A 22,198-nucleotide genomic window follows, 5' to 3' on the forward strand; every position below is an offset into this window, starting at 1 on the left:
CATTAAAGAGTTTGTAGCTCTGCTGGCCAACATCTCTTTGGTTACAGACACCGTACCTGGAGGCGGGACAGGGTCCCTTTCTATCCCACCCTGCCATTCCCAGCACCAGCCTGTAACCTTGGCCTCTTACTGAAGCCCCGAAAGGTTTTTTCCAGTTTTTAAAGTGACTCTTTATTTGGCTGAGCATTCCATGAGCTCTAGATATGCTCTGTATTTGAATCTAGAATGTTCACATGAGTGAACCAGGGAGGGAGGCTGACTTGAGGGAGAGCTTGAATACAAGGGTAATCTTTCATTATTCATCTCTGCTAGTAATTAGAAGGCACTACTAAATAGATGTAATTGGATTGTGTCACAAAAATTAAGATAAAAGACCATAAGCAATTCAACCTCTTTCTACCACTGGCCAAGCATTCCTCCCCCTTCTCAGCCTCCACTTGAATTTTGTTCAGCCAGTGGTAAGTAGCATTGTGTGTGTGTGTGTGTGTGTGTGTGTGTGTGTGTGTGTGTGTAGAAAGTTTCCCCAAATGTGGTCACCATGTGCCAGAAAGGTAAGTTTTCTGGATTCCCTCTACACAAAGTTACAAACTAGGGATGAAATAGGTCTTTTCCCTCTGCTGCCTCTGGAAGAGCATGAAAAAGGCCTTCAACAAGAAGAGTTCTTGATGATTTTAATGCCAGTCAATGGAAGGGAGGAGAGGAAGGGGAAAGAGGTTTGTTTTAACCTTGTCAGCCCTTCTTCAGACATGGAGCCTCAACCTTCATCAAAAGTGGAGATATGACAGACTTTTAGAATCAGTCACCTGGGTGGCTCAGTCTGTTAAGCATCCAACTTCTGCTCAGGTCATGATCTCATGGTTCATGAGTTCGAACCCCACATTGGGCTCCGTGCTGGCAGCATTGAGCCTGCTTGGGATTCTCTCTCTCTGCCCCTCCCCCATAATCTCTCTCTCTCTCTCTCTCTCAAAATAAATGAATAAACTTTTAAAAATGCTTTAAAAAAAGAATAAATGGGGTAAAATATAAGACAAGGCATCTATAAGGACCCTGAGGCTTTGGGGACTGGTTTTTCCTATGGCAACAGAAGGGAGATCAGATTTATGCCTAAACATTGTCATTTCTTCTTTTTTTTTTTAAATGTTTATTTATTTATTTTGAGCGACAGCACAGTGGAGGAGGGACAGAGTGAGAGACACAGAATCCAAAGCAGGCTCCAGGCTCTGAGCTGTCAGCACAGAGCCTGATGTGGGGCTCGAACTCAGGAACCACAAGATCATGACTTGAGCTGAAGTTGGATGCTCAACTGACTGAGCCACCCGGGTGCCCCATTGTCATTGTTTCTTAAAAAGGGAATGGAGAGTTAATTAGCTACCCACAGAAGTCAGTATTATGTGTAATTGCAGAACTAACCTATGGGCAAAGATGTTTAATCAAAGTGAAGATAATATAAGAGATTCAACTATTTTGTGTTTCATCTTTTGCCCTGAACATGCCTTTTACCAAAGGTTACAAACCTTTAAAATGGCTCTTCATTCTCAGATTCTATTTGACTTTTAAGAGCAGATTTAAATTTCTTTAATTTCATCTATAGCAGTTGGAAACTATTTCATAAATCGATACTAAACTATATACGTGTGAAAAGACATCTGAGAAACATTTCTTTATACATGGGCTATCTGCAGTTAGACTTTTTAAAAAGTAACCAGACAACGTTCAGATATTTAAAAAACAAAAACCTGGGGTGCCTGGGTAGCTCAGTTGGTTAAGCGTCTGACTCTTGATTTTGGCTCAGGTCATGATCTCTCGGTTCGTGAGTTTGACCCCCGAGTCGGGCTGTGTGCGCGGACAGCATGGAGCCTGTTTGGGATTATTTCTCTCCCTCTCTCTCTGCTCCCCCACTCCCCCAAATAAATAAATAAACTTCAAAATGAAATAAAAAAAACTTATCTGGGGAGCAAAAATAAACACACATATATATTATCAGCTTAAGGACATATCAACACAAAGGGAAAGACATGAAGCCTGTCGTCCAAGGACTGACTTAACTAAAGGCTCCAGTAGTGTGGGTGTGGTTCTTGCGTGGGTACCTGACTCCCCTGGAATTTCGTCTTTATTTTAGATTTAGAAATATTATTTCTTAGTCTATCAAATAATCAGTGATTTGTCCCACCTTGAGGTTGTCAATAGAGCACAAGAGGATGAAAATGAAGATGGAAATACACAGGATGTCCAAGCGATCAAAGAGCAGGGACCCATAGATTTGGCGTTCTAATACAAGAGTGACAGGTTGCTGGGGGAGGTCATCTAGATATAGACATTTCATTGGCATTAGTGCTTCTATTTAGCCAGCCAACCCATAAATTCTGACTGTCTAGAGTAGAAAACTGCACCTTCTACGTGTCCTCACTTTCCTGCCATGCAGTAACTTCGGTGGAAAAGAGAATTGAACTCCGCGCTGTTATGGCCCTATGGTACGGAGATAGCAGGTGCCAATTTCTTCCCTCTGTGACTCCCACATACCAAGTTGTTCTTCTTCCAAGCTCAGTTGTTTGACCAGGAGGAATGTAGACACATTGGAAGCTGTGGCCTAAAAGTGAGACCTTGTTTTGAGGGTGTGTAACTGGGTTCAGAGGAGCCGTGCCTGCCCCAGCTCATCTTTGTGGGGTGGAGCTGGGTTACTTGGGTGCACTGTGGGACAGGCTTCACTCTGCCTTGTATTGTTTTTATCAGTCCCATCATGATTTGTTAAGCACACGGATAAATGCAGAGCCAGTTCAGCTAGTGACAGTCCTGTCCTTATATGGTTTAAATTAGAGAGGAAATAAAGATACAGATAACATTTCTTTTTTTTTTTAGTCATGGTAGGTGGGGTGGAATGCAAACTGTGTTACTGCATCCTAGTGGGGTTTCTGATCTTTTGGATCTCTTGCATATCATAAAGTGTGTGTGTGTGCGTGTGTGTGTGCGCGCGCACGCGTGTGTGAACATGGTGTGTATACATATATAGAGAGAAAATATCTGGAGAGGTATAGTAAACTATTAGTTTTTTTTCCTGTATGTTGGGATGATGGGTGATTTTGTTCCTTCCCATGTATTGTTTTTCCTCACAAATTTTCTCTAATAAGCAAGTATATTGCTTGTGAAATAAAATAAATTTAATCAAACATACTTGTGCTAGATATTTTCTCAGTGTCCATCTGGGCCCATTTTCCCCCTATTCCACCCTGCTGTCTACCCTGAAAGGCTGACCTTTAACCTGTGTTTTCCTGTTGGATTTGGGCCAGTGGCCATGAACTACCACAGTAGTTTCCAGAAAGGGAGAAAAGGGGACCTGGGTGTCTCTTCTCCCAGCTGCCTCAGTTAGTTGTCTTCTTTGACCAAAGGTCCCAGGTCCTGCCAGATGCCCTGTCCACACAGCTCTCTCCTCCCTGGTCTCCTGCTAACCTGTCTCTCTCCTGAGGTCTGGTAACCTCTCCCTTCTCTCAACTCCTATAGGCCTAGGAACGCTTATTGGCCCCAGGGTACTGCAATGTGGCTGTGGCTTCCCTGCACTCTGCCCACACCTTTGCAAATAGTTTCTTGATTAATCAGTCCTCAAGTTACACAATTTCAGTGTGCTGTCTGTTTCCTTTTGGCATCCCAAGTGATATAGTAGTCAAATTTTCTAATTGCAGTTATACATTTATCTGCAGCAAGTCTGCCCAGAAAAACTAAAGCATCAGTTTCTTGGGGCGCCTGGGTGGCTCAGTCGGTTAGGCGTCCGACTTCAGTTCAGGTCACGATCTCACGGTGCGTGGGTTTGAGCCCCGCATCTGACTCTGTGCTGACAGCTCAGAGCCTGGAGCCTGCTTCAGATTCTGTGTCTCCCTCTCTCTCTGCCCCTTACCCACCCTCTCTCTCTCTCTCTCTCTCTCTCTCATTCTCTCAAAGATGAAACAACATTTAAAAAAAATTGTTTTAAATAAAAAAATAAAGCATCAGTTTCTTTCTGGGCCTAGAATTTTATCAATGCTGTGAAACAGTAGTGTCTGATGGTACAATAGAGTGAAATGAGATTTTAGAAATTAAGAAATGTGAAGGCTTCAAGACTGGTACAGAAAAATGAATTCATGACTTTTATTTTATTACTTTTTAAATTTTTTAAAATGTTTTTATTTAGTTTTGAAGGAGAGAGAGAGAGACAGAGCATGAGCGGGGGAAGAGCAGAGAGAGAGGGAGACAAAGAATCCAAAGCAGGCTCCAGGCTCTGAGCTGTCAGCACAGAGCCCGACGTGGGGCTCGAACTCACAGACCATGAGATCATGACCTGAGCCGAAGCGAGACGCTCAACCGGCTGAGCCACCCAGGCGCCCCATGAATTCATGACTTTTAAAGAAGTATTTTCAAAACATGGCATCCACGGAGAAAGAGATAAGAGAGATTTCTAGTGGTTCAAAAAGAATAGAGTCATTGGATTTTGTGTCTTTTTTTTTTCTTTTCTTGCATATTGTCTTAAGAATAGGGATCAGAAGTAGTTTGGTGCTTTTGGATTGGAGTAAGTGAGGAAGGAATGGATGTCATGATGGGAGAGGATGAACTAAGTAAGGGAAATGTGGATTCAAGGAAGTTGAGTTGTCAGTTTAGAGTGGCCAGCCTCAGACATAAGGCTCATTGGGAGGTAACGTTTGAGCAGACATTCAGAATTGGTGGCAGAAGGAGATGTGAGGAGAAGGAGAAGGAACCTTTTCGGGGGGTGGGGTGGGGAGGGGGGAGCAGCCAGTGCCATGGCTATTGTATGTCTGCAGAACATTGAGGAGGCCAGTATGTGTCTAGAGCAGAGCGAGTAAGGTTAGGAGTAGTAGGAAGTGATGAAGTCAGAATGGTAATAAGTGGTATAATGTAGGTTTGGGAATGTACATTGTATGTGCTGTAAACATGGAAACCGTCTATCTCATTGACCCCCATTGCACTTCTCTGGACTCCTAAGGACCCAGAGAACCCAAATGACTGGTAAGAATTCTTATTTTAAAATTTGCTCTTGGGGCACCTGGGTGGCTCAGTCAGTTAAGCGTCCGACTTTGGCTCAGGTCATGATCTCACGATTTGTGAGTTCGAGCCCCACGTCGGGCTCTGTGCTGACAGCTCAGAGCCTGGAGCCTACTTCGGATTCTGTGTTTCCTCCTTTCTCTGCCCCTCCCATGCTCATGCTCTGTCTCTCCCTGTCTCTCAATAATAAATAAACGTTAAAAATTGTTTTTTGAAAATTCGCTCTCAATATTCAGACAAGATTTCCAGAGGCTTCTTTTGAGGACTGTTGCATCCAGTTGTGGCCAGTGCCCCGATGCACACAACAAGTGAATTTCATTTGGTATGGTCGAGGTAAAAATGTTATCTCTTTCTATTAGGATTTCATCAAATAAGACAGACTCGGTCTCTCATTGATTTCCTGTGTTGCATTATATCATTTGGGTTTTGGTCAAAGACTTAACAAACACCAGTCGCTGTGATTCAGTTTGCTTGGTAGCAATGGCAGGTGGAGGGTACTTGTCTTCTAATAAAACATCCACTTCCCTGAATTAATATTGATCACTAGCGCAGCATAGCAGTAACTTACGTTTGTGAAGGTACTGAACAATTTACAAAGCAAGGCCATTCATGGCAAGCCACCTGACCGGTTCCACCAGAAGTGAAACGAAGGGCAGGCACTCTTATTCTCTATTGTTTCGGAGGAGGAAGTCTATCTTGTAGCACATTTTCCTTCCCACTGAAGATCACATTTCTATTTCATGTTAAGAGCGAGGCTGTTGCCAAATATTCAGGAATGCAGATACTCCACCAATGCTCCAGGCAGGGGAGTTTTCAAGCAGATTCATTTTAGCAGCCAGCCCTACCCTCCAGCTCTTTTGGCCAGGAGAGAAGAGCCGAGGAAGGGGGGGCTTTGGGAGAGGGAAAGGCAAAGTCTCTTCTCAGAACTATAGTAGATCATGAGCAGCACTGAAGAGAGCGCCACATTGCTATTTCTGGTCATTCAGCATAAGTATTTGATTCTCTTTGAAATGCTGAGGAAACAGACCATCAGCATCCTTGTGGTAGTTTTATATTCACCCTTACTTTTGGTAATTTCGCACGTTCTGGTAAGGAAGGAAGGGAAATACGCTTAGTTAATTCTAGAATGGGCCATTTGCCCCGGGTGTGGCCATACCAGGTTCTTAGTGTGTCTCCTCAGCATTTCCCTGTGTGCTCAGTGCCTCTTTCAGGATATTCGCGAACCTTTTCTTCCCCGTGCTGTACAGAAGTGGGAGCCTGGCAATGCCATTGGTGCCATTCGCTTCCCTTCTCCATATACACCCCAGGACCCTAGTTTCTTGCTTGTTTGTAATCATTTCACTTTGTCTTCTCCTGTATGTTTTCCAGTTGCTTAGGGGGGGCCTGTCTTGCCTCACTTCAACCAGTGATTTGAATTGACCAAACGCATGGCAATTTGAGGAGACTGTTAAGCTGTGTCTGGCCTCTGTTGATATGACTTATGAGGATTCAAGTCAGCAAATGTTATCTCTCTGTATCTCAGGCTTAAGACGACCGTGTGCCCAATGGGAGGAAATTGTGAATTGGTTGCTCTTTATTATATCATCACCTCAGAAATCCTAATTCATTTGTGCATTCGGTCACTGGTTGTCTAGTTCTGTGTCGGCACTGAGCTGGGCACTAGCAATAGAAGAGAAAATAAGACGGGCGCTTTCCCTTCCAGGACTTTATAATAGGTAACTGGAAATAATAATGATAAAAGTATAGGGGTGCCTGGGTGGCTCAGTCGGTTGAGCGTCCGACTCCGGCTCAGGTCATGATCTCACGGCCTGTGAGTTCGAGCCCCGCATCAGGCTCTGTGCTGATAGCTCAGGGCCTGGAACCTGCTTCGGATTCTGTGTCTCCCTCTCTCTCTGCCCCTCCCCCGCTCATGCTCTGTCTCTCTGTCAAAAATAAATAAACATTAAAAAAATTTTTTTTAAATAAAAAAAATAATGATAAAAGTATATATAACTGGAAATAATAATGATATAATAATAATAAAATAGTGATAATATATAACTGGAAATGATAATGATAAAAATCACACCTTATGACACATGCTATAAAGGAAAGGTTCAGGGTACTGAGGTAGAAAATAGTAGGAGGGTTTTTTTTAGTTAGAGAGGTAACATTGAAAAGGTGATATTTAAGATGAACCAGAGGTTGAACAGAGGAAAGCAGTCTTTCCAAGAATGAGGGGATGTCAGAGGAGAGGAGAGCAAGGGTGGCAGGATAATACGTATGTTATTAAAGCTCTTTTCAAGCCATTCTGTACCTTAACTTCATAGTTCAAAGGAAGCCAGGGAATACTATCCTCATTTGTACTAGAGAAAAACACTGTATCTATCAACCAACAGATTTATTGCCTAGAGGATAGGATTTGGCTAAGCAGAGAAGAAATTCCAGGCCTGGGGAATGTACCTGCAAAGGTGTGAAGGGGAGAATTTGAACTCATGAGTTGCGTAGTGAGTAGAGAAGGGTGGTCAGAGCGGAGGGCTGGCACAGGGGACAGGGGTAAGAGATGGGGCTGGATAAAAGAGCCTTTGAAGGCAAGGCTAAGAGTGGGCTTTCACGGTGTAAGCACTGGGGAGCCCTGGGAGGTTTTAGAGTTAAGGTATGACATTGGGAAAGTGCTGATTCATACCAATTAATTGGACTCTGCGGTCTGGAGTGGCCTGGGAGGGACCAGAAGGGTTGAAAGCCAGGAGAACAGTAAGAAGTTATAGCGTGGTCAGGGTGGAAGGTTATCAAACTGGAGCTCGTGGGATAGCAAAGAAAAGACAGATGTGGGAATCAGTATGAAGGCAAAATCAACAGACTAATAAGTCAAGCAAGATCATGTGCTTAATGCTGGAGCTCACATGAAGGTGCAGACCCATTGGCTAGCCCTTCACCCTTTAGGCCAGCGCCTAATCAGCTCTAGAGGATGGGTCTCTGTTTCTATTGCCTGTGTGAGTAAAGGTGTTTTTCAGATTCGTTCGTTTTTTATCCCTCTGTCTCCTTAGATTTCCATATTGCCTCTGAACTGTAGGTCTTCTGGGAAAGTTGGTTCTTTTTCTTTTTTCTTTTTTGGGAGCACTATAGTTGCACTCCCTACACATTCATTCAGCAAACCTCCATGTGGCAGGTATTGTTTTAAGCCCTGGGGACAGCCACGTGAAATCAGAAACTGTTCCTGTTGTCAGAGTCTTCACAGCTAGAAGGGGAAGACCGATCTTAAAAATAAACAAATACACCAATGTGTTATCAGAGCTTTGAAAGAGGTATTTATGGGATAAAATGGAGGACCAAAGAGTGGTTAATTGCGCATAGAGGTGGCGTTACCATTGTTAATGATAACAGTAATGATAATTAAAGTAATGGTTACTAAAAAGTGTTGGGCATTTAATACGTCCAACATTGTACTAAGCTCTGCATTGGCATTACTTAACTAAATATATGTGAAAACCTTACCAGGTATGGTTGTTCCTGTTTAACAAGTGAGGAAAGTAAAGCAAAGAGAAGCAATAGACTTGCAGAAAATCACCACCATTCATGTATTCACTGAAAAGTTGAATTTATTGCACATCTGCAAGGTGCATATCAAGGAGCAGACACTGGCTGTTCTCAGGTGAACCTGGCGTATTTCCTGGTCCAAGTTTGCTGGAGGAAGTGCTTGTGGAACTCAGCCAGGCTCTTCAATGGCAATATGGAAAAGGTACCATGAGAGCACAAAACAGGGAGCAACTAATGGGGCCAGAAGCAGTGGGAGAAGGCTCCACAGAGGAGAAAGGTGCTGGATCTCGGGTTGACAGCAAAGAGGAGATATCATGTGCAAAGGTGAAAAAGAGACATGAAATGGAATGAATAGTCAAGAAGCATTGAGGTCTGTGTGTGTGAATGAGAGGGAAAAGGGTAGAGAGGATGAGTTGCCAGGAGATGTTACGGAAAAGATCGATTGGAATGAAATGATAAAAGCTCAGGTCATATGTCAGAGGTATGGCCGGCAGAAGTGTTCAAGTAGGCTGGTGCCACGGTTTCTTGGGGAAGACTCTTGAGAAATGAGGAACTTTACCAGGGAGCAGTGAGTACAATATCATTTTCAGGGGCATTAGAGGAGTCTCTGACTTCCAAGATATCTGTGGATGCATCAACCACAGAGATTTGCTCAACTAAAATTCTAGTAACCTGAACGAAGTGGCATCACTTCCTTCCTTTTAACCCATATGATTATATTTAGCGGAATTAACCGAGACACTAAAGCAGGAGGTGAGAGCAGAGACACAGACACTCCACGGCACTGAGAGAATCTGAACAGGAAGGAGCAGGATCTTTGAGAGACACCTGAAAACTGTTTCTCACAGTCGAGGGTGGCACCTGAGAAGACATTTATTGTCTTGAGCATTTTACTACGGTATTAAATGAATAGCTATAAAATGCTTACAGGGATGGTTCAGGGCTCTTTTGTCTAAACCCAGTATTAGAAAGGATGACAGAGGTCTGGAGTTGGAGGAGAGCACAGTCCAGTCAGATGGATCTTGCTGGTCCGTATCTTGCAGACTCAAGTCTAGAACCTCACTCGGGCCAGGCCTTCCACTTCCTGGGAACGGGTGAGTGTGCTAAAGGCCACTGAGGGTCATATCCACGTGTGAGCTGCTTTTCTACCCGCTGTAAGGGAAGTTGCCTTGGAAATTGAACTTGATCCAAACATCAAAGAAATTACCTCTTTCTCAGCCTTTTGCTTAACTCGTGGAACTATTGAGGAAGCTGAACTTCATCAGAGAATGAGTGAGTGACAGTTGGTTGGTTGTTTTGGTAGTTTGGTAGGAGTATCGTTCAACAGTTTTTGAAGTACAGCTTTCCTCCCTAATCTTAATCTGCCCTGTTCCTTGTAAACCAGTCTCAAAAGACCTGTGCAGGCAATATGACATTAAGACAAGGGTCACGAGTCAACAACTTAGAAATGAATTAATGGTGTATCCCAGTCTTTTCTAGGTATGAAAATGGTGGTGATGACATTGCCCCAAGTTAGTGGTAAGACAGATATATTGTAATTCTCAGGATCCCATACCAGCATCAATTAACCATTTCTTTTAATGTCCCTAGAAAGGATAGCAGGTACACTTTATTTTTTGCCATGTCATTTTCCACTAGAAAATATTTTTACAGCAAGACTGTAGAGGCAGTATGGCTTAGTAGGTAAGAATCTGGACTCTGAAGCCAAAGGGCTTAGGTCCGAGCTCCTTCACTTATCAGTTGGATGACTTTGAGCAAGTTACTTAACCTCTCTGTGCTTCAGTTTCCTCCTCTGTAAAACGAGGATTAATAATCCTATGTGCCTCATAGACTAATAAGGACTAAATGAGTTTTCTGCCATATGGTAATGCTGTATAAGTGCTAGCTATTATTAGTAATATTTCTATTAAAATCAGTCATGGGGAGTAGCCACCCAGAATGAACCATTACTCTCTGAGCCTCACATTCGGAACTATACTAAAAGAGAAGAAGTACACGTATGCTGTCAGCACTGTGCTGGAACATCCGTCCTGTCATGTGGGGCTCACTGCAACCCTGTTCATTAGATGACTATCTCTATTTTAAAGATGAGGAAGGTATGGCTCAGAGAACTTAACATGCCCAGGTGCTATTGAGCTGATCTGAACTTGAGCCCTATATTCTAGTGCTCATGTTTTTGTTCCCCTTAGAAGTCTTCTGGGATAAGTAGCATACTCTGAAAAAGGAGAATTTAAATGTGCATGTCAAAGCTGGAATTTTCACAGGGCTCTGTGCTCTCCTCTCCCTTTCCCTGATGCAAAGTTGCCTGAGATGGATTCTTTCTTATGTTCATCTTTCACAGTGTGGCTACACTAAGGAGAATGTTATGGAGAGAGAGGCAGCTGGCATGGCCCCTGGTGTCCTCCCCAACCCCACTCTGTCCCCTCTAATACTTCACTGTCCCCTCTGTCACAGAGCAGCCTACTCTCTTAGTAGAATTCAAAATACTCACTCTGGTATTCCAGCTCCTGAGAGCATCAGAAAAAAGGAGTTAGGACCTTCTAGAATCCTTCCTAAACCTCCAGAGAGCTTAGTCTCTTCTAACACAAGGTTAGAACTTGTGTTATCCTGTGAATGTCTCAGACATCTTTTGGATGCAAATCATGGATGTTTACATCGGGGAAGTTCTGAAAGTCTTCATAACTGCCCGGGCCTCATTAAGATGCAGACAATTCCAAGATTGCACAACTTGACTTGTAAACGCGTGTCGGGATGACCCTGGCTCTTTATAGAGAAACCCATAAAGTCTCCACACCTTGGCAGTTGGACAGAATATAGATTTGAAGATAGCATTTTGGGACCTTATGGGAATCAACAACCTTCTCCCTGTATGCTCCAACTTTTACTTTCATCTGTGGTCCACTGCCCTTCATCCTTCATGACCACGCCCTGAAATTATAGGTATTTATAAGAACATTGACATATATTCATATACATTGCGTTGTTTTTTTTGCATATTGTATTCCAAGCCCATGCATGCAGATAGACAATTACCACTCTACCTCAAACTGACTGAGTATGCAATCAAGACTCATTATGCCCTGATTCTCATTCCATTCACACCCTTTGTGTCTCAGAACAACACTGAGTGGAGAGCAAGGTATATTGAAGGATATGAAGGGAAGAAGAAGTCAAAGGAACATGTGGAGAAATTGGAACCCCGGAGTGAGCGATTTAGGTGAAAATAATTTGCGAAATTTTCATCTTTGAAGTTTGAGAAATTTTACTTTGTGTTGGATCCGTTTCTTTTTTTTTTTTTTTTTTTTTTTTAATTTTTTTTTTTTCAACGTTTATTTATTTTTGGGACAGAGAGAGAGACAGAGCATGAACGGGGGAGGGCCAGAGAGAGAGGGAGACACAGAATGGGAAACAGGCTCCAGGCTCCGAGCCATCAGCCCAGAGCCCGACGCGGGGCTCGAACTCACGGACCGCGAGATCGTGACCTGGCTGAAGTCGGACGCTTAACCGACTGCGCCACCCAGGCGCCCCTGGATCCGTTTCTTGAATCATGATCCCTTGGGTCTGGCATAAAGCTATAATTTTTAGGAGACTCATCTCCAAAAGCTTATGGTTATGGAGAAAAAAAAAATCAATGTTTGTAGGCCCGTGAATCAGAATCTAAAAAGTGTGTTTGGATATTTAATGTCTCATAAAATGTAACATACAAAGAGACTTGTGGAGTATCAGAGCCAGAAATAATTATGGAAACCAGGTAGTCTAACCCCCTGCTTTTAGCAATGGGGCTATGGAGCTGAGGGGGGTTGGATGATTTATCCAGGTTACATGGCTGCAAGGAGGGGTAGAGAGCCTGGACTAGAATAGACCTCCTAACTCCTAAGCCAGTGTATTTCCAATGTTATCACAGATTACTAATCATTTGGAAGCATTGGGCCGAAGTATGAACCATGTGTCGTAAGTGAGGGAATCTTAGCAATAGAAGAGACCTTAGAAGTCATGCAGCACTTTCTCCCTCCTGATGCAGAAATCCTCTTGGTGACATCCTTGACAGGGGCCACTAGTCTCTACTGGCTTAACTCCAATGCCAGAAAGCTCAGTACGTGACAAGGCAGCTCGTTTAGTCTTTGGACAAAAGATCAAATTTGTATTTTTAGAGCGTCAGTCCAGAAAGAGTGTGGATGACTATAAGAGAATGGCATAGTATTAGTAATGGTAGGAATTTTACTCTTTTTATTGTTTTAAAACGAGGATAATAACGCTGACCCTGTAATGCCATTGTGAAGGTTAGAGATGCAGTTTATAAAGCATCTAGCATAGTGGTTGTCTCAAAATAAGAACTCAAATTGTAGTCATCATTGGCTTTTATCAACATGATCCCATTTTTTGGAAATTATGCCCTCTGGAGTCAGATAGACTGTATCTAATCCCACAAATATTTGAAGGCAGTTAGCATGACCCTCTAAATCTTTTCTTCTTCAGACTAAATATTCCCTGATTCCTCTACAGTTCTTCCTGTGATGCATTTTGGATGCCTTCATTGCTTTCATTCCCTCCTATTTGTCAATTTCCCCCTTAAAATGTGGTGGCCAAATGTGGTCAGTTCAGCGCGCTCTACAGTGGAGTAATTACTTCCCTTGAGCTGGACATCGCACTTCTTCTACAGCAACCTAGATTTATGTTAGCATTTTTGGAGGCCAGATCACACAGTTGGCTCAAGTAAAACCTGATTCTACTACCCAGAACATAAGCTCTGCCTCCCAACACTGTGTCAACTGCAGATTTGACAGGCGCAATTTTTACATCTTCATCCAAGCTGTTGGTACAAATGCGGAACAAGAAAAGGCCAAAGGCTGAGCCCCGAGGAACACCTCTGATTGTTCCATGCGTATTGACACCCATCCACTGGCTTAATGACACTATTGTACCAGTTCCAAATCTATGCACCTATACTAGCAAAAGTAACTCAGCAAGATGTAGTCACTCGTGTTTTTGAAATTGGATATTTAATTTACCCAGAGGTAAAATGCCATTCTTTTATCAATGAAGACAGGTTTTGAACCCATAATTGGGAAAATGTGAACTCAGAAAATAATTTCATGTTTGAGTTACTACGTAATGTTTAAAGGAAAAAAAAAGATCTTCTCTTAATGTGAAATGATAATGTTTGCCTAATTGTTTATTTTTCCAAAATGTTTTGAAATTACTCCCTCGGTCTGGGGGAAGGAGTGTGGAGAATTTGCAGATTTCATGTGTGGTGGAGAAAAGAGATTATTGAAGAATTAGAATATAACACTTAGGAGCCTTTTCCATCTCTGGTTGGGGTCACAGAGACAAAGAGATGTCTTAAATGTTGGTGGGAGAAGGTGTGAGGTATATTCCTGGATAGTTTTTAAAATTCTTTCTCTTTCTTTCTTTCTTTCTTTCTTTCTTTCTTTCTTTCTTTCCTTCCTTCCTTCCTTCCTTCCTTTTTCTTTTCTTTTCTTTTCTTTTCTTTTCTTTTCTTTTCTTTTCTTTTCTTTTTTTTTATTTATTTATTTTTTTAATTTTTTTTTTTCAACGTTTATTTATTTTTGGGACAGAGAGAGAGACAGAGCATGAACGGGGGAGGGCCAGAGAGAGAGGGAGACACAGAATGGGAAACAGGCTCCAGGCTCTGAGCCATCAGCCCAGAGCCCGACGCGGGGCTCGAACTCACGGACCGCGAGATCGTGACCTGGCTGAAGTCGGACGCTTAACCGACTGCGCCACCCAGGCGCCCCATCTTTTCTTTTCTTTTTGAGAGAGAGAGAGAGAGAGAGACAGAGAGAGCAGGGGAGGGGCAGAGAGAGAGGAGTACAGAGGATCCAAAGCAGGCTTCACACTGACAGCAAGGAGCCTGATGTGGAGCTCAAACTCAAGGAACCATGAGATCATGATCTGAGCTGAAGTTGGACGCTCAACCGACTGAGTCACCCGGGTGTCCCTTAAAATTCTTCTTAATGATTCTCATTAAAGAAGTAGTTCTTTCTTTCACTTAACATGCTTCCCTCTGAAGAAATCATTTTCTTTGTGCTGCAGCACAGATCAGTTTTTCCTGGTTTTCATGGTGGAGGTGAAGAATGGTTGTTGCCATACTTTGAGCCAAAGTGCTCAAAGATTCAGAGCTCGCCTTTTGGCATCTTCTTCCAAGGGCTCATTTAATATTTTCTCAAAGGCTTTCCTTCTTGTGTACGTCCCATGTTTGTGGCTTTCGTCTTAACACTGGTCTTTTCTCTTTCTCTAGCCCATAATTGGACAAATACCTTAATATCTAAAGCTCTAATACCATAAGCATGTTCTGAGATCCCAGTAGATGGACAAAAAGTTAGCACTCTCAAAAACTGGCCAGGGAATAAAAGACTTCCTCATACTGAATATTTTAGGAATATCATTTTATAGTTTACTCACTCATTCAGTGTTTATTGAGCACTTATTATATGCAGGCACTGATCTAGGCAACAGAGACAATGGGGAGTAAAGTCAAATTTAGTCTCTTCTCACATTGCACTTATGGCCTTAAGGAAGAAACATGTTAGTCAAATAATCAAAACAATTGTGAGCTTGTAAAAAGTACTGCAAAGAAGAGGGAGAGGGTGCCCATCACTGGAGAGGTCAGGGAAGTCTTCCTCGCGTGATGCTTAATCTGAGATTTGAAGGTGGAATCAGGGGAAGGGCACAGGTAGCAGAAAAAAACATATTCCCAAGGCCCTGTGCTGAAAGGGAGCATGGGCAGTATGAGGACAGGAACATGCCAATAAGGTGGAGTGAAGAACACAAAGCAAGAGTGAGAGTAGTGTGAGATGAACTGAGAGGTAGGAAGGGTCTCCTACAGGCTTTGGAGATGACACAAAGAGTGCTGTCAATGTCTTCTGAACCGTGGAAGCCATCAAAGAAGCTTGTGGGGGTGGTGGCTGGAGGTGGGGCAGTGCAGTTGGGCGGGGAGAATTGTGGGCCGTGATCAGTTTTGCTTTTTGAAAAGATCACCATGCCAGGTGCCTGGGTGGCTCAGTTGGTTAAGCCTCTGACTCTTGATTTCAGCTCCGGTCATGATCTCACAGTTTGAAAGATCTCTAGGGCCACATTGTGCGTACCCTCCCCTAGTCTGCCTCCATGCTCACAGCATAGGCTTGCTTGGAATTCTTTCTCTCCTCTCTCTCTGCCCCTCCTTCCACTTGTGCACTCATGCGCTTGCTCTCTCTCTCTCAAAACAAACAAACAAACAAACAAACAAACAAACTTAAAAAAAAATCACTGTGACCATATATGGGCAAAAGGAGAAAGGGAAGGCAAAGTAAGTGACAGACCAGTTAGGAGACCACTTTCTAGTCCAGGAAAGGAAATGGAGGTAGTTGGGTGTAGGTTGGCAGGAGGAGAGATAGAAGGATAGAAACAGATCAAAGATGCGTAGGTTGACTCTGCAGTACTTGGGGACTGCATAGGGGGGTGATAGAAGAATAGTGCCGCGGGTAACCCAAGGAAGGTTCATACATTTTATATTCTTCTTTGTCAATTGAAAGATTGTTATTTTAAATTTTAGACTGTGCAGCTCTACTCATAATTTTTGATAGTACAGCGCAACAGAAAATAATTCTAAAAAGAGCCAGAAATCTTTTGGTGCCTCAGATCTATTATTGGCAAAGTAGGTGACTGTGAGCAAGACAAAAACTTGGGAGTCTCTCTGAGGATCCCAACAATGGAGGAAAAAAATATTTTTAATTGTTGACTTCCTCAAGACCTCATTAAGACCCAGGGAAGTATGTTTGTTAAGGTTCACTTTTTAAAGAAGTAACCCAGTTATTTTATTTTATTATCATTTGAGCTCAATTCGCTACGTCTCTAGACCCTATAAAAAGAACTTAAGCATACCCCTGCACTGCTACTCCAACACAAATCACCATTTCCTTTCATCTTGCTTTAACCAACCCCAATATTTTCCCATGTCAGAAAAACCTTCCAGTGTAAAAGAGGAGCCTTTGGACCGTGTGTGTGTATAGACGACTGTTCATGCCTTTGGGATCCCGCGATAACACAGTCGGCTCACAGTCTAAGCCAGGTGCCCAGTTTCCATCTGGACTCCTGACAAACTGTGTGGTCAGGATTTAGAAATCAGAAATCTGGGAAAGGTGCAACGTGATGGACACAACCACCCCAAATACCATATATGTTATCACCATCATTTAACACGTAGTGCAGGAAATCCTGTTCTTTGCAGAAGAACTTCAAAGAACCACTTCTGGTTCTCCTGGGTAACATTTATTTTTTTCTTTGCTAACCCCAAAGCGCAGACAGATATATATTTTCCCTCCAGTAAATTGCTAGTGACACTCCATTTCTTTTCTGCCATCCTCAACCCATTGTCCAACTGACCTCTCGAATTTCACTACCCTTCTAAGCTGAAGAGCTGTGCCTAGCTGTTTACAGAGACCCACTTACTTACTTGGCTTTACCCTGCACTTTCCCTTTCTTTTCTAGACTCTGAATTTCTCATCTTTTGGCTCCACCACATTGGTAAGACTTCTGCTCCAGTGTGAATCCTCTTTTGTTTGTCCCAGTGACTTTTCTTTTTTTAAGAAGAACTGTCTTTTAAGACAGCTTTACCTTGCGTGTGTTACCTTACTTTTGAATTTTAAACAAGGAAACCTTCATTCAAGTCATCAGGAATAAGCACAGGCTGTTAGTTCCCTTAAGTGACTCAGATGTCACATTTTGCCTTCACTGGTTTATTCATGCAATGTATGTTTACCTGAGTGCCTACAGTGTTCCAAGTACCATGGGAGAGAGAGTTATGAACACAAATGTTCTTCATTCTAGAGGACAAGACAGTGAAAAAGTAAATGAACAAGCAATCATTGTTCTATATTCCGTTATTCCATAAAAATTGTTAGAGATTTTATGGAAATACAGCCAAAAGTTGCAACTTTGGCTCTTGGAATTGGATTCCAGACACCCTGTCATCTATGCCAGTCATCTATCCTCACTTTCCAGGTTGTTGAGCTTGGGTCATGAGTACCTAGATTATGATTGGGAAAGGTAGTAGTTTCCTGGGGGGGCGGGGGGGGGGGGAAGTAGGTGGTTGGCCACTCTCATGGGACTGAAAAAGAAACAATAACCTAGTGTGCATGTCATTCAAAGCAGGATGCTGAACAGCTCTTCACTAAATCATAGTATCGTGCACTCACCATGGAAATTATTTTCAAACACAGTATATATCACACCAAGTCAGAGAAGATATACATCAAATGTCCCTGATAGACACCTTATATCAGGAAGGCGGCAGAGTGATTAGTAAATTTCAGGGTATTTTCTTATGTGTGTTACTCTTAGGGTAAATAGTTGTTTCTCATCTGCTCATAGCTGTAAGTTATAACAAGATGGATGGACCCATGGCTTGCCAGAAGCCATAACTCTTTAGTTAGTTGACATGACCAGATTCCCAATTTTGTCCTCTGAGAGCTTGAGAGTAGCATAAAACATTGACTTCTTCTGACCTTCCCCTCTGTCTTCTCTGGGCAGAATATCTCGATGCATAACACAGTTGGTGGGGCCATGGCGGGGCCCGGAGCTCACCAGCTTGGCAGCACCCGGATGCCCAACCATGACACCAGCGTTGTGATTCAGCAAGCCATGCCGTCGCCCCAGTCCAGCTCTGTCATCACACAGGCACCTTCCACCAACCGCCAGATCGGGTAAGGAGACTTCCTCGGTTGTCTCTGGGTCCTGGCTGGAGCTCAGAGAATGTTCTGGACTTTCTCCTTGTTTCTGGTGCTCGGATCGGGTGAGACAGAAGTTGGTGTTCCTGGCTGGTGTGGTACCACCTGGCCCTTAGAGTGATGCTTTTAATGGGAGAAGGGTGGGGAGTCCCCATTTGGTGGACACTTTTGATCCTGGACTTTGCGGGGCAAAGCAAGGCATTCGGTGTCATCGCTTCTTCAGACAAGAGTTGTGAACTTCAAGATGACGGGAGAAAACCCCTTGGGTGTGACGGGGAGCAGAGCATACTTTCAGGACAAATGCTTGAGGATGGTAGAGGGAGGTTTCACCAGCCCACCTTCCTCCCCAACAGAGTGTGTCCCTTTTTTCCTAGGATCTGCTGAGCCCAGCCCCTGTGTCTTCCATGTATTTCCAGTCTTGCGTCCCTCTGATTATTCTTCTTTGCTTCTTTTCCTTGTTAATACCTCTTTATTAGTTCTCCCCTTCCTCTGTGTTGGCCCAGGCTCATTCCTGGAGTAGAAAAAGCAAAAACAGCAAGCCCTTTCCCCCTGGCTTATGTAAAAAAGACAGTACTGCGGTATTGAGAGAAGTTGGTAGAAAGGTCGGTTTCGTCAGAATCCCAGACACTCTGTTTATGGGTTGGAAAGAGTTTTCACTTCTGAGTTTCATATGACAGTGCTATCCCCTGCCTACTTGGAGTGTGGTCTGAGGACCAGCAGCCTGGGCATTACCCGTGAGCTTCTCAGAAATAACAGAATCTCTGGCCTGCTTCCTTATCTTCAGGATGATGGTTATGTGTCTTCTTTCCACCCTCGCAGGAGTAGAGTGAAGAGGAAATCGAATATTTAAGAGTAGTCAAGTTCCTAGGAAGAAAAAGTAGTAACTTAAGCCAAAGAGCTCTGATAAATTTATATTGTTGAAAGCTGAGAACTGCTTGCTGTATGTTCCCACAATCCTCTGTTTAAAATAGGATAGGGAGTTTGCTGTATTTGGTATGTGCATCAGAATTCAGTGTGAATATTCAGCTGAATATTGGATATGGTGATTTAAAACAACAACAACAACAACAACCCAAAGCAGACCTGCAATGTGCCAATGTGTCTTGCCCCCTTTGTTTTTTAAAAGATTTTATTTTTTAAATTGTTTTTTTAATATGAAATTTATTGTCAAGTTGGTTTCCATACAAGACCCAGTGCTCATCCGGACAGGTGCCCTCCTCAATGCCCATCACCTACTTTCCCCTCCCTCCCAACCCCCATCAACCCTTAGTTTATTCTCAGTTTTTACCAGTCTCTCAAAGACTTTATTTTTAAGTAGTGTCTACACCCAATGTGGGCTCCAACTTAAAACCCCCAGATCCAGAGTCACATGCTCCACGGACTGAGCCAGCCAGGCGCTTTCCCCTTTGTTTTTCATGTTTGTAGGAATTTCAGATCAAGAGTGAGCATGGGGAACAACATCAGCTTATTCCTCCTTAGAATGCTTTAGAAGGGGTGCCTTGTCTCCCACATTTCTCAACCTATCAGATGGGTTGTGATTTGTGAAGACCCATCTTAACAAATGAGAGCTGTGGGCAGTGATGGTTTCGTGAGCTTGCCATGGGTACATTTGGTCTCCCATTTAAAAAAAAGAATATTAATCTGGCCATTTGAATGCTTGACTTTGTTGGAAGAAGCCAATGCTAAATTAGCTAGTAGCCCTGTTAAATATTTCTTTTCTTTTCAAATGACCGTGGGAGCAAATACTGCCACCATCTAAAGCAAGAACCTATAATATACTACGAGGTTGGAGTGGGTTCTTTAAAGACAGCATCTAAATCTCAAGGCACTCCTTCACTCTAGTGGTTTGGCTTTGGGCAGACAATTCACAGTTAGGCCAGCTAATCATAATTATTTTATTTTTCTTTCAAGGGGAAAAAACATAAAATGTGTTAGAGTTTACTAGCAGTTTTATAACATTCCTTCCCCCCTGGAGTTCTGCCTCCCCCCTCGCCCCCACCCCAGCTACCCTCTTGGAGGCCCTTAGCATTCGGCCATTGTTAGTACAATGCTGGTTTTTGTGAAACAATCTTTTAAGGGTTAGCACTGAATTCTAAGATGCGTGTTGACTCTGTCAATAATTTACCCGGCTGGCCCAGGGCTGTACAGTTGGGTGACATTTCTAGGCTGTGTCACTGTGCCTGGGTGGGTGGGAGTGTTCCTCTGGTACATGCGACCTCCCAGCCCACTCCGTCTTCTCATTTACTCCTGCATGTCTCTCCTGGTGTGTTCTAGGAGATAATTGTCACTTTTAGGACTCTGTCTCATTGCCAGGCTTGAGGGAGGCTGTTCCTTTTCTTCAGATCCTTCCCTGTCGTGCTTACCATGTTGATTCCAACCCACACATCCTGTCATTTCCATTTTCTCCATGTGACCCATCTAAAACCTTGCCCGGATGGCCGTGGGGGCTCAGCAAGGAACAACCCAACCCATCTCACCAGTGGATTCAGAATGAAACTCTAGGTGGTAACATTTGGGGATGGTTGACTCTTTTATTTCTCGCAGCAAAGAGGAAATGAGTACTTATTTTAAAACATGAGTTCCCTCTGGAGACTGTGTCTTTAAATGAGCATTTGAAATTGCAGATAGTTTTTTTTTTTTTCCTTGAGACTGCACAGAACCATATTGTAGTAATATTCTGATTTTTATCACAACCTCAAATATTTAAGTGTCAAAATCTGGCCAAGCCACCTGCAAATGTTTGCCATGGCTACTGGCCAACAAAAACAGCAAACAGCAATGAAAGTCTTCATTCAGGCTCAGCGCTTAAGCTGCATCCAGGCAGGGAGGCTGGGACCCACCTGTGCCCACGCACAGTGCTTTTTTGCTGCGGCCAGTGGGTGTGTTCACGACTGGAACTTTGTGGGAGAGGGAGGGGGCCGCCTGTCTCCTGCCCCCTCTTTTTCCTTCCCTTCTCCCGGTGCTTGGCTTCTGCTGCCAACCTTACTTTTGCTTTCTTTTCTGCACCTTCTTTCATGCTGTATTTAAGCATAAAGGCTCAAATATATTAGGGGTGATATTGACAATGAAGGAGTTGGAAATGGGAACAGCACGGTAGTCCAGGGAAGATTTTGAGGGGCAAAGCGTATGCGTCTTTGTAAGCATCGGATGTTCATACTTTTTGAGCAGGCACTGAGCCAATCTAGACCAAAGTGGGTGGAAATGCAAAAATCCAAAGAAATAAATTTATAAGTAGGTAGATAAGCGACACAGGCAACTTCTGTGCCATCCCATATCACCCCCCCCCACCATGCCCTATGCCCAGTTCTGTCAAAGTAACGCTGTTATCCCAGTAGAAACTGGAGGTAAGTATAAATATCCCAAATTGTACTCGTGCGGTTAGGCAAGCTAGAAAAACACACGGTGCTAGAGAGTGTGGGAGGCATCCCCAAACTAGTGACTACTTGTGCTTAGTCAGACTGGCAGACGCTCTCTCAGGAAGAGTGTCTTTGGCTGATTGATGGTAGCATTTTAGGAGATAAGTTTTCCAGATGGGGGAAAAAAAAAAAGAGTTGAGCCATGGGCTGTGGGGGAGACAAGTGAGACAGAAAACAAGCATGTGTTAAATATAGATGAAATCGATTCAGCCTTGGGGCAAATATGTGGCAGATTCCAAGCAGTATCTCTGCTGCAGTCATTTTTATTAGATATCATGTAACAGGCTCATTAATTCAGGATTAAGTCAGCAGAACCTGGGAAAAATGGTAGATGAGCATGTAGTGGTCATGTAAATTCCCTTTCTCTGTCTCTTACTCTGTCTTTGTCTCTCTCTGTCTCTCTTTGCATGAGATACTTTTGTAGGAGCCGGTAAGCAATTGAGGAGGTGGCTATAATCTTAATAGATCCCAGCTTTCCTGAAGGAGTCTAGTTCTCTTTATGGTGTAAGAGTGAGC

General features: G+C 43.3%; 1 protein-coding gene across 1 annotated transcript in view; it reads left to right on the forward strand.

Annotated features, from left to right (window-relative positions):
• The window catches only part of CREB5 (cAMP responsive element binding protein 5), a 323,528-nt gene that overhangs the window by 62,825 nt on the left and 238,505 nt on the right, over positions 1 to 22,198 (forward strand). Inside the window, exon 4 of the mRNA XM_047096509.1 lies at positions 18,070 to 18,242. Within this exon, the coding sequence (XP_046952465.1) occupies positions 18,070 to 18,242 (173 nt within the window). The remainder of the gene's footprint in view (positions 1 to 18,069; positions 18,243 to 22,198) is intronic.

This window comes from Lynx rufus, unplaced genomic scaffold, assembly GCF_022079265.1.
Source record: "Lynx rufus isolate CCGP_SWC_20201006 ecotype Redwood Valley unplaced genomic scaffold, mLynRuf1.p SCAF_4, whole genome shotgun sequence".
Lineage (NCBI taxonomy): Eukaryota > Metazoa > Chordata > Mammalia > Carnivora > Felidae > Lynx > Lynx rufus.